Source organism: Trachemys scripta, chromosome 4 (assembly GCF_013100865.1).
Source record: "Trachemys scripta elegans isolate TJP31775 chromosome 4, CAS_Tse_1.0, whole genome shotgun sequence".
In the NCBI taxonomy this organism is placed as follows: Eukaryota; Metazoa; Chordata; order Testudines; family Emydidae; genus Trachemys; species Trachemys scripta.
Window position 1 is genome coordinate 114,333,558 of NC_048301.1, and position 18,542 is coordinate 114,352,099.

Below are 18,542 nucleotides of genomic sequence, written 5' to 3' on the forward strand. Positions count from 1 at the left end.
AGATGTGAAACTATTGCATGAGCAGAGAAATATGAGATTCCAAGTGTTTAAGCAGATAATAGGAAATCATTTTCTCTAGTTAAAAAGTGCCCGTTACTAAGTTCTTGTAATAGCACATCCTGGTCGTCTCTGGCAACACTCTACTGGCCTGCCCCCATACCTAGTGAGATCAATGACAAAAAAAAAAAAAAAAAAAGACTCTAAACATGTGAGATCAGGGCTGACAATTTCAGCTCAACTCCACAACCTTAAATGGTTAAGGCTAACTGTTCAAAGCCGCAAAGTTCCCAAAGGGAGAAGTTATTCTCATTGTAGTCCTATGGAATTTGTTCAAAAAGTATCTCTACTAATGGTGACCACACTATAATTAATTGCAATATCCCTTTGAGAGGAAAGGTACCAAGAACTAGCATGAGGACACTAACATTTAGACAGGGGAATTTAAGATAAATTTTAAAAATACAAAGACATTAGTAAAAAAAAAAAAAAATCCTAACTCGGCAAGAAAAGAAATTAAAGTCTGTAGATTTGACATAGAGGCTACTTCCACAAACCATGAATGGCCATAAATAAAAAGAAACAGGAAGGCAAGAAATAAACCAATATAGCTAAACAGCCAGTTGAGAGAGATTATTGGAGTCAAACAGACACCCTTCTGAAAATGAACAGGAGTACTTATGGCACCTTAGAGACTAACAAATTTATTTGAGCATAAGCTTTCATGGGCTACAGCCTACTTCATCGGATGCATGTAGTGGAAAATATAGTACGAAGATATAACTAGTTCCAGCCAGCCCTTGATTGGCTTCAGGTGTCCCAATCAATGTAGCTATCTCCACTGCCTTCTAGAAGGATCTTAATTGGCCCCAGGTGTCTTGATTAACCTGGAGCAACTGCCATTTGGTTATCACGGTACCAAGGATTTGTTTAGCCTGGGGCTAACATACCTGTTCCTCACTACTTTACTGTAGCCATCTGGCCTTGCCCCATCACAATATATATCTTTGTACTGTATTTTCCTCTACATGCATCTGATGAAGTAGGCTGTAGCCCATGAAAGCTTATGCTCAAATAAATTTGTTAGTCTCTAAGGTGCCATAAGTACTTTTGTAATGGCCCATCCACTCCCAGTCTTTATTCAAGCCTAATTTAATGTGTCCAATTTGCAAATTAATTCCAATTCAGCAGTCTCTCGTTGGAGTCTGTTTTTGAAGTTTTTTTGTTGTAATATTGTGACATTGTTTCATGTTCTCTGTGTATATATTGTGGCAAAGTTCCTCCTCTACCTTGGTGGGTCCTGCACTTATTGGCGGATTTGCTCACCTCAGTGATCTTCCCCTCTGGTGGAACCCACAGTCTGGGTCAACTCCTCCTGTGTCTGATCAGGAGTTGGGAGGTTTGGGGGGAACCCGGGCCTGCCCTCTACTCTGGCTTCCAGCCCAGGGCCCTGTGGATTGCAGCTGACTATAGTGCCTCCTGTAATAGCTGCATGACAGCTACAACTCCCTAGGCTACTTCCCCATGGCCTCCTCCAAACACCTTTACCCTCACCACAGGACCTTCCTCCTGGTGTCTGATAATGCTTGTACTCCTCAGTCCTCCAGCAGCACACCCTCTCACTCTCAGCTCCTCGTGCCTCTGGCTCCCAGCTCCTCACACACACCTCACTGACTAACATACATTATCCTAGAGGCTATACCACCTTTCTTCTTAATCTCCTTTCTAAGGGCTTGTCTGCACGGTGTGTTAATGCACTGTGCAGACAAGCCCTAAAATAAACAATCCCAATCTTTTCAACCTCTCTTCATATCACAGTTTGCCATCTGGACCCTCTACACAATAGTCTTTTTGAGGAGGGCTGACCAGCACTGCAGATTGTAGTCAAAATGGCAGCATAACATTGATTTACATAATATCTGATAACATTGTTATGGGTTAGGCTAAACTCCATTAAAGCTGGTGAGTTTAATGGCTGCCTTTCATTCAGGATAAGTGTAAAAAGCAATTGAGTTCCTTTATGGAACCAGATGGCTGAAACAATAGGAGCACCATCCAAAACACAAGTGTACGGCAAGCCTTGAACAGAAGCTGAACCATGTTGTCCAAGGGGTTTTTCCCTGGGACTGAAAGAGCAAATGCAGAATCTAGGTAATTGATTGGTGCAGTTCTGTGTGACAGAAGCAGCAATAAAAATGAGAGAAGCTGAGAGAGAAGCATCAGAAAGCCCAGGAGACAGTCACAGAATCACTGGGAATGTATCCCTGAGAAAAAGTCTAGAGAGAGCTTCTGGGCCAAAGACTGGCTGGAAAGGGGCTTGGAACTGTGAGCAAACTGCTATTTGATTCCTGCTATGTTCAGGGAAAGAGGACTTTATGCATTCTTTGTAAATAGACAGGATTACACTGAAGAAATACTTGACTCCAAATTTCTCCTCCTAACAGGCATGTGAGAGTATTCCTGGCAGTCCATTGAAGATTAAGTGGAGATGTCTCAGTCCCTCGGCACACTGCTGAGACATGAACAAAAGTGGGATTGGGAACCTGAACTAAAAAGGACAAGGCAGGAAGTCCAAAAAAGACAAATGGAAGCGACTTGTTGGACCAACCCTCTGAAAGACAAGAAGTTTATCCTTGAAACTGGACACACAGAGTACAGTATGGGTGCAGCTCTGACAGGTCCATGATCAAGAGAACCAGGTCATGGCGTCCACTAGCTAGCTACCCAGCAGAGTGTGAGAGAGTCCTTCTGACAAGAATGGGGAGACCCTGCAGCACCCTATCATCAGTGGAGGGAAAGTGATCATAGAGACTCACCACCTTTCCTTTAAATACCTACTAAGCCAGAAAAGGGAGAATCAGCAGTGCCAGGACCACTGCATGACACTGGAAGCCATTTTGTTTAATATCTGTACTAATGATCTGGAGGATGGTGTGGACTGCACTCTCAGCAAGTTTGCAGATGACACTAAACTGGGAGGTGTGGTAGATACACTGGAGGGTAGGGATCGGATACAGAGGGACCTAGACAAATTAGAGGATTGAGCGAAAAAAACCCTGATGAGGTTCAACAAGGACAAGTGCAGAGTCCTGCAATTAGGACAGAAGAATCCTATGCACTGCTACAGTCTAGGAACCGAATGGCTAGGTAGCAGTTCTGCAGAAAAGGACCTAGGGTTCGCAGTGGACAAGAAGCTAGATATGAGCCAACAGTGTGCTCTTATTGCCAAGAAGGCAAATGGCATTTTGGGCTATATAAGTAGGGGCATTGCCAGCAAATCGAGGAATGTGATCGTTCCCCTTTATTCGACATTGGTGAGGCCTCATCTGGAGTACCGTGTCCAGTTTTGGGCCCCACACTACAAGGAGGATGTGGAAAAATTGGAAAGAGTCCAGCAGAGGGCAACAAAAATGATTAGGGGGCTGAAAATGCTCACCACCGGCTGGGACCTGAAACTGCCACTAGCATTAATTGGCCATGGGATTAATTCCAAACAATTCACAAATGTTACCCCTTTCAAGTTTCTGGCAGGTGCAACTTGGGTCCTCCCCATAAATCTGCTATTCCAAACTCCAGACACAAGAGTTACGACTGTCACCCAACAATGCTTAGTAGAATTAAAGCATCTCTTGCGAACCATATTTTCATTTGCTTGACAGAAGCCAGAGGAGAGTGCCCAGGAACAAAAGCCTTGTTAGGATACAAATGCTTCTGAGGGAACGTCATACTGGGTCAGGGGATTTTATTTTGACTATACTGTATCAAAAAGAAGAGAAGGGTCAAAAAGTTCCAACCTAGTTGGAAAGGGTGTTACCTCACCACAGACAAAATCTCCCCTGTAGCATATAAAATCAAAGTGCTGGAAGGAAGGAAAAGCCCCATCTTCAAATTGGTTCATAAAAGCCAAATTAAGCCCTGGAAAATCCAATAAGTTACTCCTTCAGCTCAGGAAAAAGACCTGGGCTTCACTATGGTATGCTCAATGGCAACTGTGGATTGCTCAGTGACAATGTCTGCTCAATGTGTAGCAGCAGTACAAAAGCAAACAAAACATTAGGAGTACATAAGAAATAGTATGGACAAAAATACACAAAATAAATGGCATTACATAAATCAGTGGTGGACACTAACCAGGAATACTGTTCATTTCTGGTCACCCCAACTCCAAAACTATATAGCAGAATCAGAGGGAGTTCAGAGAAAACTGCAAGAAAGATTAGGACCAAGGAAAAACTCAAATAAATAGACTGAAAAGACTGGAACTCCTTACCTTTGAGAAAAGACAAATGTCATGACAAAATAATGAATAGTATATAGAGAAGATAGGGTGAATAGAAGTTCCCAGTCTGTCTTCTGATAGGCTATCAAGGGGACATTTAATAAACTTGAAAGATGGCAAATTAAAAACTGATAAAAATACTCTTTCACACAATGCTTAATAAGCCCGTGGAACTTATTGCCATAGTGTATTGAGGCCAAATGTCTAGTAGAATTAAACAAAGGATTATCTATTTATGGGGATAACGAGCCTATCTAGTTATAATACTAAACATTTGAAAAACTAACAAGAGTTTTGGAAAGGATATAATAAATTTATGCTTCAGGGCATAAGATCTGATCCCTCCCCCAACCCCACTCCTCCCTTCCTATTGGGGTCACAAGGAAACTCACTCTACAGGCAGGTTGTCCCATAACTGCCTACTGTAGGGTTTCTAGCACCTTCCTCTGTAGTATCTGGCAGGGGCCACTGTCAGAGACAGAATACTGTACTTGATGGACCAGTGGTAGCATGGCAGTTCCTATTTTCCTAAAAATGCATGTGCAATCTGGGAGGTCAGGCCCCATCTGCTCTGCAGTTTCCCTTGATTCACTCTGACTCCTCCCAGGTTGTGGAATCTCTTTGGTTTCATTAGTTTGCTGCTGCGCCTGCTACTGGTGCTGTGGGGGATATTCATGGAGAAATGACTCTCAGGAGTCAGAGTCACTTTGGATTTTTTTACCTGTCTCTTTCTCCTGTTCAAGTTTCACGGCAGAGTTGTTGAGATTCAGGGTAGAGAAGATTTTGATAGCTACGGCCACAGCACTCTCCTGACCATAGTGTTCTTTCAGGAGTCTCGCAGCATCTATCCTGTCAGCCTTCTCCAGTTTACTCCAGGGGATTGAGGGTTTGTCATCAAAGACAAACTCAGGTAATTTGTGTATAAATTTTTTAAAGTCTTGCTCTGCAAGATCTTCTAGTCCCTGCAGGAGGACGTCAGCTGGTGTCTTTCTGTTCATCATGAGGATATTAAGAACTATCTGAAACAAGCACAGTAGAAGATTAATGCTAAACTGTGGACATCATAAAGTTGTGATTCCAACAATTAAGTGCACCCAGTGACTGCACAAAAACACCTTTCCATGTACCCACTTACCAGGTTTTGTCCAGTTCCATGTGTCACATTTTATCCAAGTTACTTACTGAGATAATTTGTACATTTATAAGTTTGCATATAACAAACTTCAGCTTGTGAGGTCACATCCTGGCCCAAGCAGTGGCATGGGTATGACAGCTCTGTACAAAACTTGGCAGCTGTGCCTGAGGGAAGCTGGTGGCTCTCTGGGTGGGTGCTGGAGCACCTTGGGATAGCTGGAAGTGTGGGGTGGGTGAGTGCTGGGGTTACAGGGATTGGTGGGATGGAGTTACTGGGGGTGGGCATTTTGGGGGGGATCTGAGGCTACTGGGGTGCCTGGAGTTCTTTGTTGGCTGCTGGGGCGGTGCTGGGGTGGCTGGTGCTAGGTTGAAGGTGGCACTGCTGAAGGGAGTGGGTGATACTGGTGGCGATGGTGGGTGTGAGGGTGGCTGCAGGGGATGCTTGTGGGGAGCCTGGTGCAGAGGCTGCAGGGATGGTGGGGGCCTGGCACCAATACTGGGCCTCCCACCTTGTGCTGCTCCTGCCTCTGTCTGCTCCTTCCTACTCAGGGCCCAGCCAGGGGAACAGCAGGACAGAAAGTGATTGGCTGCCTGCTCAGGAGAGTGGTCAGGAGAGTGCTGTGCAAGTAGCTATCAAAATCTTCACTAGCCTGCCTGCTCAGCCAGTTCCACAGTGGCCTCTAGAGGCCAAAATGCACAAGTGCAGCCCCTGTCCACATCTCTGCCAAACGTGTGACCTTCAGGTGGAGCTGTGGGCAGGTGGGACAGGGACAGGGGTGCTGGAACAATTTTTATAGTGGAAAGAAGAACAGGAGTACTTGTGGCACCTTAGAGACTAACAAATTTATTAGAGCATAAGCTTTCGTGGACTACAGCCCACTTCTTCGGATGCATATATGCTTATGCTCTAATAAATTTGTTAGTCTCTAAGGTGCCACAAGTACTCCTGTTCTTCTTTCTGTGGATACAGACTAACACGGCTGCTACTCTGAAACTTTTTATAGTGGGGGTGCTGTGAGGCATTGAACCACACCGTAAACCCTGTATATGATGGAAACCACTTCAAGCCAGGGAGTTCAGTCAGGGCCAAATTGAGCACCCAGAAGGACCACACAAAGCAGGCCCAAAGCTGAACCCAAACAGAGTTGCCAGGATATACTCGTAATCAACCCTGTCCAATGCCTTTTCCAGGTTGAGGGTTAAGGAAGTGTATGAAAGACCATATCTACTGGCCAAACAGAGCAAGTCCCTCCCCAGAAACCAATTGCTGAATACGGTCTAGTCTGGATGCACAAGTCTGGTCAGAGTGTATCAATAGCACCAGCTCAGACTGCAGTTGCAGCAAGATGGCCTTCACTAGAACCTTTAGTCCATATAGACGAGTGATACCAGGTGACAATTCCTCAGGTCGCGGAGATCCTGCTTCTTTGGCACCAGTGCAAGCACTGCTTGCCTGTCTGAAAGGGAGAGCGTTCCAATCCCCAGAGATTCAGTCCAGAACATGGATGAAGTCCTGAATGAGAATGTTTCAGAACACGTGGAAGAAACCTGCAGTCAGTCTTTTGATGCCCAGAAATTGTTGATGGGCATAAGATGCAAGTCTTCTAAACTCCAGGTTCTTTGTTCAGATGGGTCTGAAGGACAAACATCCACTGACAAAAGTGCAGATGTTCTTGATCAAAGCAAATACAAAAGGTTTCTGCATAGGCAGCAATGGCAGCAAGTTTTTCTACGGTATGAGCAGCACAGGAGGACTGCCCTTTTTAACCAGCAGCCAGGGTCTATACAAGAATCAAAGTGGCTTCCTCCACAATCACTGAATTACAGCTCCTGGATCAAATCCTCTTTGCTATTTTAATTAGAGTAATTTTGTTGAAGCCAATGGTACTAGCTGTGAGAGGAAAGTGAGCAACTTCTGACCCCACATCTTTAATGTTCATGTACTGATTGATGAATTCAGAGCAGATCAAAATTAATCAGAACAGAGAACATTCTGTACCATTCCAGCCCCTGTTTGTAACACACAATCTTAACTCTTCCCTGATTTGACAGATTCAGTTTTTTGTAACTATTCACCAAAGAGTTAGAACAAACAATGTTCAGATTCTGGGATATTCACAAATGTTCATAGTTATTTACAGTGTGTTGTTTGTCATCTATGTTGTGCAGCACTGTTCCTGCTCCATGAAAGGATATTTTATTTTTTTCAAAACAGGAGACAGATCACATAATGACTAAGGTGCTTCCAAACAGATGTTCAAGTGAAAATTATTTGTCCAGACATTTTTCATTTCAGATTATTGAATTTCACATTATTGAATTATTTTCCTGAATAATCTGGCACTTATCTGAATGTTCACAGATAACAACTAATAAAGACTCCTCAAATAGCATTTTAAATCACTAGTCTGCTGTGTTTGTAAATGGCCCTCAGCTGTGTTTGCACTGATGCCCATGGTAAAGGAAATGCAGTGTGCAGGCAAATATAATGCAAGATCAGAAACACCATTAAAGAAACAGAGCATATTCATGCCAGAGGAGTGGAACCTGCTCTGTCATGGATCTTGCCTCCCACACCATGGGCCACCAGAGATCTAAAGCTGAATATTAATTGCACATCCCACTGCCTCTGGATTTTGGAAACCCACATTCTCAACCCTATTGCTCTTGCACTGTCACAACTCAGTTTCCATTGACTCCGATTACTGTGCACACACAGCAGCTCCAGAGTAATCAGGCCCACACTTCTTTCTACAGAGCATCAGAGACATGAATAATCCCTGTACTTTGTATTGTCTCCAGCTCCTCACTCATGACAGGAAGAGAGAGCTGAATTCAGTTTCTGTTTGAGGACTGAGTGTTTCATGTTACCTTTCATGCACACTCCAGACATTAGACAGAAGGATGGGCCGCTGTATCTCTAGTTTGTTTTTAAGCCTTTGTATTGTATAACAAGCTCCATGAGGCTTAGTCATAGAATCACAGAAATGTAGGGCTGGAAGGGACCTCAAGAGGTCATCAGGTCCACCCCCCATCCATCCCCGCATGCTAAGGAAGGCCCAAGTAAACTTAGACCATCCTTGATAGTGTTTGTTCAACCTGTTCTTAAAAACCTCCAATGACTGGGACTCCACAGCTGCCCTTGGAAGCCTGTTCCAGAGCTTAACAATTGTTACAGTAAGAAAGACTTTCCTAATATTGAATCTAAATCTTCTTTGCTGCAGATTAAGCCCATTACTTTGTGTCCTGCTGTCTGTGGACATGGAGAACAACTGATGACCGTCCTTTTTAAAAAGACAGGTTTCAGAGTAGCAGCCGTGTTAGTCTGTATCCGCAAAAAGAACAGGAGAACTTATGGCACCTTAGAGACTAACAAATTTATTAGAGCATAAGCTTTTGTGGACTACAGCCCACTTCTTCGGAATTAGCTGTTTCGCGCGCCGCGGCCGCTCAGAATCTCCCCCTCCCTCCCGGGTTTGAGAGCCTGGGAGGGAGGGCGAGCAGTGGCGCGAGTGGCAGCAGCGGAGGTGAGTTAGGGCGGCCGGGGCACATTTTTAGGGGGGCATGGCCCGCGCCAGAATGCCATCCCTAAAAATGTGCCGCCCCAAGCACCAGCTTGTTTTGCTGGTACCTAGAGCCGGCCCTGCTCCCCAAACATGCTTGATACCTCAAAAACATATACGAAAACACTGTCTCTGCCTCAAAATGCTTGAAATCTATTTTTCCCCTTGTCTTATGCTCTTTACATACATTCCAGTCAATGTGAGCAGTAACAGGGATAAATGCAGACCTCCCTCTGGCTGCACAGTGAAGTCTCCATTCACCCTCCCTCCCTCTAAGATAGGAAATGAAAGGCTGTTGACCTATTATTGTATTGACTCTCTCCCCTCCTGGTTTCCCACCTTTCCCCTATACTCCCCTACCCCACATTCCCCAGAGCTCCTCTACAGTCACCTGCACCTTCATACATTAGACACAAGATTGTTGCCAGCATCCTCATGATAAAATGGGTGGGTTCCAGCCTGAATTAAACCAGAGCCTGGGTTCCATCCCCAAGCAGGGTGAGCTCGCCCAGGCTTAGAGCACTTCCAAACTGAGGTCAAAGGTTTTAAGCATTATAGGGACCATTTTATTAACGCTACCAATTCTCAAATGTTTAATGCAGTGGAACGTGGAGCCGACTGCTCTATCACAGATACTACAAAAAAGCTGTAGAGATAATCCTGTAAATCAGGCTACCCTAAACATTAACTACTTCAACTTCAAAACACAAAGGTAGAAGAACAAACTAGGGACCCAATCCTGCAGTCCTTACTAAGGCAACATTTATACATACATTCCATTGCTGCCCTCAGTCCCCGCAAACATTATTTCAAAATGGAGGAGTTACCAGCTGCCTGATAGGTTTGGAGAATATCAGAGAGATGGGCTATTTCTCTCATCACTCATGACTGCTCCCATTCCAGTTCATTGGAGCCAGACCTGCACAGAAGGGCTTTCAGGGAGTGGAGGGAAGGAAGAGGAAGATGGAATATGCAGGTGCTCCTCTCTTCTTCACTCCTAGGGCTTGAATGGCTGGTTCAGTCGTCCCTTCACTTGGGGAAGCAGAGAGGAACATTTCATCCTTCATACTGTTACACCTCCTACCCCGGCTGCCCCATCCCAGTTACTTTCTCTTACTTCTTCTAACACAGATCCAGAGCTCTTTCAAGACATTTTGGAATCAGACAAAATAGAATATGGTATTTTCCCTTCTGGTTTTAATACCAATGTATAAACCTGCAAACATTTACCCTTGATTACCAGGAGGGAGAGAAATCTTGCAACACTCACATATTCCTTTGTCTATCTGCACTATAGATTCTGACTTTTTCCATAGAACCTGATGGACTATAATATGATCTTAGCTCAATAAAAATATCATGTATTGTGGACTCACCTTGAGAGCTGGTTTAGACTGAATTTGAGATTTTTTTTCCAATCCAGAAATGGAGGACAACTGCTCTCTGCAATCTGCTGTGATCAGAGCATAGGTTCACTTTTGCAGGCAGCCCCTGCATTTCCTGACATTTTAAAATCAGTTATTAGAACTAGCCCTGTCCCTTTGTCTTAAATTGAAGCTAAGGTTTAACTATGCAGTGACAGAGGGTGTCTAAAATAACTGGTGGGTCTACAGGTAGCCAGGTACCACCCCTGGTGCGCACACAGCCTTCTATTCTCATTGGTCTTATTTTTAAACGTGAAAAACTGGGAGGCCTTTTGTCAGGAGCGTCACAGGGAAGACTTTTGTTGGGAAAGTGGTAAGAAAAAGGCGCCCCCTCTCCCAAACCTTGCCTCTTTCAGAATGAAAAACTAGCACTTTACTAACAACTACAGAGTTGCTGACTCATTAATTTATTGTGAGTAATGTGATTTTGGCCCCAGCTTTGGTCCATATTGTGATGATGTGAAAAGCTGCAGCCTTTCTCATGATTTTGGAAATAAAATGAGAGACCCTTTTCCCATCCAATGTTCAGTAGCCTCATGGAAAGTACACTGACCTGCAAGATCAAAAACCATGACTTCCACTCCCAGCTCTTTCACTTACTGCTAATATGTCTTCACACTTTATAATGAGGTCGCTTAGGACACTCTACCACACTAGCAAAACTTCAGTGTGCTGCCCCCGTCCTACACCCCAGAACAGAGGTTCTCAACTGAGGAAGGGGGTGTGGTGAGCCTTCTGATGGCTCAGTGGTTATTATAGAAGGCGGGGGGGAAAACACCAGGACACAGCACCACTCGCTCAGGTGTAGCCGTGATAGAGGGTGGCTGGGCCACATCTGAGTGGGCAGGGCTGCACAGGGTTGCAGAGTCTCTCAGGTTTGGCCTGGCCACCCCAGGCAGAATCTGCCATAGTAGGCAGCTGCCTCGTTTATCTTCAGCTAGAGTGGCCCCTGCCTTTATAACTCTTATTCTAAGCCAAGCTCTTATATCTTGGAGGTAACTATCATTTGTCAGTTAGGGAATGTCTGTACTGCATGGTTCACCCAGACTGTGCTGATGGTGACCAAACAGGAAATGAAATTCAAAAGTTCCCGGGGCTTTTAATTTTACTGCCTACCTGGCTACTGCATCGGAGTTACAGAGGGTCCTGTGGCACCTTTAAGACTCTGTTCCTTTTTACAGATTCAGACTAACACAGCTACCTCTCTGATACTTGCATCGGAGTTGAGAGTGTTGTCCAGAGCGGTCACAAGGGAGCATTCTGGGATAACTCCCAGAGCCAATAATGTCGAATTGCGTCCACAGTACCTGTAACCCGGAACTGCAATCTCGATTTTAGCGCTACTCCACTTGCTGAGGTGGAGTACAGAAATTGGATTAAAGAGCCCTTTAAATAGAAAAAAATGGTTTGGTCGTGTGGACGGAATCAGTATTATTTCGAATTAACTTGGCTAATTCCACCAAAATAACCACGTACTGTAGACCAGGCCTTAGGGAATATCTGTGCTGCACAGTTAACCCAGGCTCTTACCCAGGTTTTAGCCTTAACCCGCCTACCATCCAGCCAGTAAAACCTTTGACCTCAGTTTGGAAGTGCTCTAAACCTGGGCGAGCTCACCCTGCTTGGGGATGGAACCCAGGCTCTGGTTTAATTCAGGCTGGAACCCACCCATTTTATCATGAGGATGCTGGCAACAATCACTTAAGTGCTGATAGTCCTCCAACGCCCTTCCCACAAATCCCCTGGAGGACAAATAAGTTCTCCCACAATTGACTAGGAAAGAATCCTAGAGTGTCTCTTCACAGAGAGCCCTGGGATATCCCCCCGGACGCACACAGGTGAGTGCAGAAATGGTGAGAGCACGGTAACATGGATAGGGCTTCACCGTGGGGATGCTCACTCCCAGGCTAGGCTAACCCAAGTGCTTAGATGCCGGTGCCAATCACCTGGGTTAATTGTGCAGTGTAGACATAGACTTTGATAAGTGACAGCTTGCACAAGGCCACTTCAGAGAGACCTGGGAATGGAATCCAGGTCAATAAGGGTACGTCTACACTGCAATTAAAAACCCGTGGCTGGCCCATACTAGCTGACCTGGGCTCATGGGGCCCTGTTTAATTGTGGGTAGGTGTTCAGGCTCAGACTGACACCTGAGCTCTGGGAACCTGCCACCTTTTTTAGTCTTGAAGCATGATCCCCACGAGCCCACGTCAGCTGACCTGGGCCAACCGTGGGTTTTTTTCGCTGCGTAGACGTACTTTAACTCACTTCCAGCTGCCACATCACAGACTCACCACCCTGTTTTGTACTAGACTGTGTGTTTTCTAGGGCAGGGACTGCCTCTCATTGTGCATATATCCAGTGACTTGCACAAAAAAGCCCAGATCTCGCTTGGGTCCCCAAGGGAGAGCCCCTGCAGCAGGGGCCAAAATTGCCTGCTCAATTAGAAAGAGTTGGTGACACACTCACACTGGGAGTGGGGAAAGGGAGTTCAAAAATTGCCAGACAGACCAAAAAAAAACAAAAAACCCCACAATTAAATTCTCTCATTTTGGGGTCTGACTCATGATTTTTGAACTTCTGGGGTTGGCACCCCTTGATTGTTCGCTCCTTGTCCCCAACCTCTCCCCTCCAGTCTGGCTCTTACCTTAGCATCACCCTCCTCACTGCACCACCTCTTTCACCCACGCCTTGTTCACTTAATGACCCAATTCCCTCTGCATAGCTGACACATTTAGTGCAGCTCCACACAACTAGCAACCATGCAGCTTACTTACTAAACATGCAGTTATATCGAAGCACAGAAAGATTAAAAAATTTAATCCTAAGCTATTTCCATCAGAAATCTCATGCATGGCAGCACATACGTTGAAAGAAAACAAGAGGCATTTTGGTTGTGATAACCAAATACTATTCACTGACTATTCAGAGAATGAAAGGCCCCTACCCCAGAAAAACCCTTCATCTGCCTGCTCTATTGGTGCTCACTGGGTTCTGTTTTAGAAGCCATCAAAAATCCGTCAGAGCAGAAGCATGTATTAAACTATTATGTCTATATATAGTTTCTATATAGTATGTCTCTATATTGTTAATAAACATAATATTTTGGGAGCCAATTGTGCCCCTGTAGTTTCTTCATTTTAGTTTTGTAACAAGCAAAACACACCACACTAATCATAACAAGTATTTTTATATTTGTAACAAACAAATTTTGATCAATTTAGCCATTTTTCCTGTTCTTAATTTGTCTATGAACTGTTTATATAATTTCTGTGAAAATATTACAGCTGGATTTGCAACAAATTGGTAGAACATTGCTTTCGGTTGACTTTTACAGGCATACTGTATGTTAACTAACAAAGAAAACACAAAATAGAAATGGGCAGGAGGTACAATATTTGGCAGAGCTCAGCCCTAAAATGAAGCTTTGGCTCTCAGAATGTCATATCCTTGTCCCTTCATAATGGCACAACAGACGCAGGCATGTGTCACTTGGGGTAATCCAAGTAGTATTTTGTCACGGAGAGCCAGTCAAAATCCAGTTCTTATTCAAATTGCATTTACAAAATGGACAGTACAGCTTCCGAGTTCAGGTTTTAACCGATAAACACCAACAAAAAATGAAACTGGTGATTAAACAGTGGAAAAACATGGGAATGGTTAGTTGTACCTCAGAGCTTGTGTACACAGAGCAGTAATGCAGACTATGGGGGTGCAATTTCAAAAGCACACTAACGTGTTGCATATTAATTGGTCTGTGTAGACCCTGCTGGGGGGCACTAAAGGTTCCCTAGTGTGCTTTAACATAGTGCTGTTTGAAACAGTACTACCTTAAAATGAATGAGGGAACATTACAAACAGATTACTCATTGTAGTATATCCTACTGTATAGTACTATATAATATACATTACTCATTACAGTATATACAAAGAGAAACCCCTGAAACCCCTGATTTTTAGGCATCTACATAAAAGACTCAAAAATTGCTTAAAATAAACTTTGAAAAATGAAATTAAACCCCCAAAATCCAAAGCCCTGGACATACATCAGCATATTGGTGAGGAATAAACCTCCAGGCTAGGAAATGATGTATCCCAGCTACTTCAGAACAGTCTAACGGTTGTAGAGACAGATCCCTTGGGGTGACCTGAGAAATATTTTGTCACTTACAACCAGTCAAAACCCAGTTTCTTATTTGAATAATTAATAATTTATTAATTACCAGTATCAATGGTTATAAGATTCATTCACATTTCTTATGCTAAAATTTCTAAAAATTTAATCTTACATTGAATATTTAAGGAAATGGTCTTTGAATAAGGGAACCACAACTAAGGAACAGGGACTAAGGAGTCAACTTCAGCCTTGTCAGAGACAGCAATAGCAGGGATCAGATTGAAAGACAGAAACTGGGATCAAGAGAGGGAAAGGAAGAACAAGAAATCCAGCACAGATAAATAGGGGAAGGGTGATCTCGTAACTAATGCATAGGCTTATGAATCCGGACTCCAGGTTACTATCCTGGGCTCTGTCATTGACTCACAAAAAAGGGATAGTAAAGAGACTGATCTGCCTCACTGCAAGGTAAAAGCATGAAGCAACTTCTGATACTGGGGTGGAAATTTTAGCATTAGCTAGTCCTAGATGGTTTAGGATCAACGTACCTGTAAGACTGTCTCTCTCTTCATGCCGCAACACCACAGCTGAGATCAGCACAGAGCCCTGCTGATATAAACAGGAAAGGGCTGCTAACAGGGCATTTCCTGTGAGGGCCCCAGGACTTTGTAATTTGCTCCACTCCCTTGGTTTAAAACAACCCAAATATGATGTCCTTAAAGGGGCATTTGAAAAGGGGAACTGTAAAAGTGGGAAATTACTGGGTGGGATCTGAGTTTATAATGTGCCTGGCTGGTTAGTGATGGGTTAAACTGAATTGCACTCCTGCACAGTGTGTGTTGTAGCACTGCTTGTGGTGTATTTTTTAAGTTGTTAAGGCCTAAAAGAATGAGAGAACCTCTGAGTTGGTTTCTTGTGGAAGATATAGAGTTGTGGATGGGAAATGATGACCCTGTGGGGAAGGGCAGTAGGAAGGCCTTGAGCATATAGATAGGTATGGCCTGCAGCTGAGACCAAGGGAGCCTACTGGTGGGTGAGAGAAGAGATACCCTTAATGGAGGCCATAGGCCACCTATCTTTTAAGGACACCAGAAGACAGTGGGTAGCAAGCAACTTCTTCCCACAAAAAAGTCCCACAAGGAAATGGGGATGTAGCAGGGTGAACAGCCGCTCCAGTCCTGAAGGGGTTGGAAAAGCCCTGCAGAGAGCTGGGGCTGTGGAAAGGAGCAAAACCTGGGCTGATTGGGGAAGTGGCTGCAGCTGGGGCCATGCCCCAAACAGAGGAACTAGGCCTTATAAGAAGGCCAGGGCAGCCAGAAACTGAGGAGTCTCCCCCTGATTAGAGAGAGAAATAGGCTTGGTTGCAGGGAGCTCACCTAGGGACTTAGAGTGAGGCAGGGCTGGGGAAAGGCCTTTGGGGCTAGCAACTCCCTAGGCTGTAGGGCCTGGTCCTAGGCCCACCTAGGTATTGGGGTTGCAGAGGGGCAGCCTGAGGGTTGGTGAAGGCAGCCAGTCTAAACCCCCTTGTTGCCTGTGATGATTGGCTGATAGACTGCAGTCTGCCCCAGAGTGTGGGGGCTAGATGGGGACTGGTAGTAGCCATGACTGAGGTGATGTGGGGGTTCTCCTGGGTGGGGAGACCCAGAGAGAGTGGTGTACTGCTAGGGGGGCAGCACCCAAGCAAAGGGCACTGGGGTCTGGGAGGGACATAGGGGGCCAATGACAGGTGGGACACCTGGCCTGCAGAGGGTGCTCTGTTGACTGGTGAGCTAATTCCTGAGGCAACCAACAGGAGGTGCTGCAGGGGTGAGTCCATGCTGGATTACAGGGGATAAACAGGATGTCATGGATGGGGGCCAGAAGGGTCTCTGTAAGTTGAGATAAGTATCCAGATTCTTGGACTTTAAAGTTTCCCAGTTACACACTTTATATCTGGTTTGGGAAAGTGCAGACTGGTTCACCAGCTGCTATTACATGAATTTACTATGTACTTCGTACTGTATGGTGAGCTGTATGTGGTGTGTTTCTCTATAACTTTCTGCAATATTGTTTAGAACTAGAAGGAGGGCAATTTTTTTAAAGGAGGAAAAGAAGATGATATACTTAGAGTTACAATGAGCTGGGGACATTTTGTAAGTTTAAAACACTTCATTCATATTCCTACTCACCATAAATCCAAGGTTTCTTTGCAAAATGTATCATATAATCATAGAAGATTAGGGTTGGAAGAGACCTCAGGAAGTCATCTAGTCCAACCCCCTGCTCAAAGCAGGACCAACCCCAACTAAATCATCCCAGCCAGGGCTTTGTCCGACAGCCCTTAAAAACTTCTAAGGATGGAGATTCCACACCTCCCTAGGTAACCCCTTCCAATGCTTCACCTCCAACATAGTGAAATAGTTTTTCCTAATATCCACTCTAGACCTCCCCCACTGCAACTTAAGACTATTGCTCCATGTTGTGTTCTCTGCCACCACTGAGAACAGCCTAGCTCCCTCCTCTTTGGAGCCCCCCTTCAGGTAGTTGAAGGCTGCTATTAAATCCCCTCACACTCTTCTCTTCTGCGAACTAAATAAGCCCAGTTCCCTAAGCCTCTCCTCATAAGTCATGTGCACCAGCCCCCTAATCATTTCATTGCCCTCTGCTGGACACTCTGTCCAATTTGTCCATATCCTTTCTTTAGTGGGGGACCCAAAACTGGACACAATACTCCAGATGTGGCCTTACCAGTGCTGAATAGAGGGGAATAATCATTTCCTTCGATCTGCTGGCAATGCTCCTACTAATGCAGCCCAATATGCTGTTAGCGATCTTGGCAACAAGGGCACACCGTTGACTCATATCCAACTTCTCATCCACTGTAATCCCCAGGTCCTTTTCTGCAAAACTGCCACTTAGCCAGTTGGTCCTCAGCCTGTAGCAATGCATGGGATTTTTCAATCTCAAGTGCAGGACTCTGCAGTTGTCCTTGTTGAATCTCATCAGATTTCTTTCAGCCCACTCTTCCCACTTTTCTAGATCACTCTGGATCCTATCCCTACCCTCCAGCATATCTACCTCTTCCCCCACCCCCACCTTAGTGTCATCCGCGAACTTGCTGAGGGTGCAAGCCATCCTGTCATCCAGATCATTAATGAAGATGTTGACCAAAACTGGCCCCAGGACAGACCCCTAGGGCACTCTACTTGATGACGGCTGCCAAGTAGACATTGAGATGTTGGTCACTACCTGTAGAGCCTGATGATCTAGTCAGCTTTCTATCCAACTTATAATCCATTCATCCAATTCATACTTTTTTAACTTGCTGGCAAGAGTACTGTGGGAGGCAGTATCAAAAGCTTTGCTAAAGTCAAAATATATCCTATCCACTGCTTTCCCCATACCCAGAAAGCAGTTATCTCATCATAGAAGGCAATCAGATTGGTCAGGCGTGACTTGCCCTGGGTGAATCCATGTTGACAGTTCCTGATCAACTTCCTCTCCTCCAAGTGCTTCAAAATGGTTTCCCCGAGGACCTACTCCATGATTTTTTTCAAGGACTGAGGTGAGGCTAACAGGTCTGTAGTTCCCTGGATTCTCTTTCTTCCCTTTTTAAAGAATGGTCACTATTTTTGCCCTTTTCCAATCATCTGGGACCTCCCCCGATCACCATGAATTTTCAAAGATAATGGCTAATGGCTCTGCAATCACATCAGCGAACTCCCTCAGCCCCCTCGGATGCATTAGATCTGGACCCATGGACTTGTGCATGTCCAGCTTTTCTAAATAGTCCTTAACCTGTTCTTTCACCACTGAGGGCTGCTCACCTCCTCCCCATACTATGCTGCCCAGTGCAGCAGTCTGGGAGCTGACCTTGTCTGTGAAGACTGAGGCGAAAAAAGCATTGAGTACTTCAGCTTTTTCCACGTCATTTATCACTAGATTGCCTCCCCCATTCATAAGGGTCCCACACTTTCCCTGACCACCACCTTGTTACTAACATACCTGTAGAAACCCTTCACATCCCTTGCTAGCTGCAACTCCAATTG

At 44.9% G+C, this 18,542-nt stretch overlaps 1 protein-coding gene across 1 annotated transcript in view; it reads right to left on the reverse strand.

The window, feature by feature from the left end:
* LOC117876517 (NACHT, LRR and PYD domains-containing protein 3-like) overlaps positions 1 to 15,086 on the reverse strand; it is a 116,210-nt gene extending 101,124 nt beyond the window's left edge. Inside the window, exons 1-2 of the mRNA XM_034768780.1 lie at positions 15,063 to 15,086; positions 4,998 to 5,295 (exon numbers count right to left, since the gene is read on the reverse strand). Of these exons, the coding sequence (XP_034624671.1) occupies positions 4,998 to 5,295; positions 15,063 to 15,086 (322 nt within the window). The remainder of the gene's footprint in view (positions 1 to 4,997; positions 5,296 to 15,062) is intronic.
* Between the last annotated feature and the right edge of the window lie 3,456 nt (positions 15,087 to 18,542).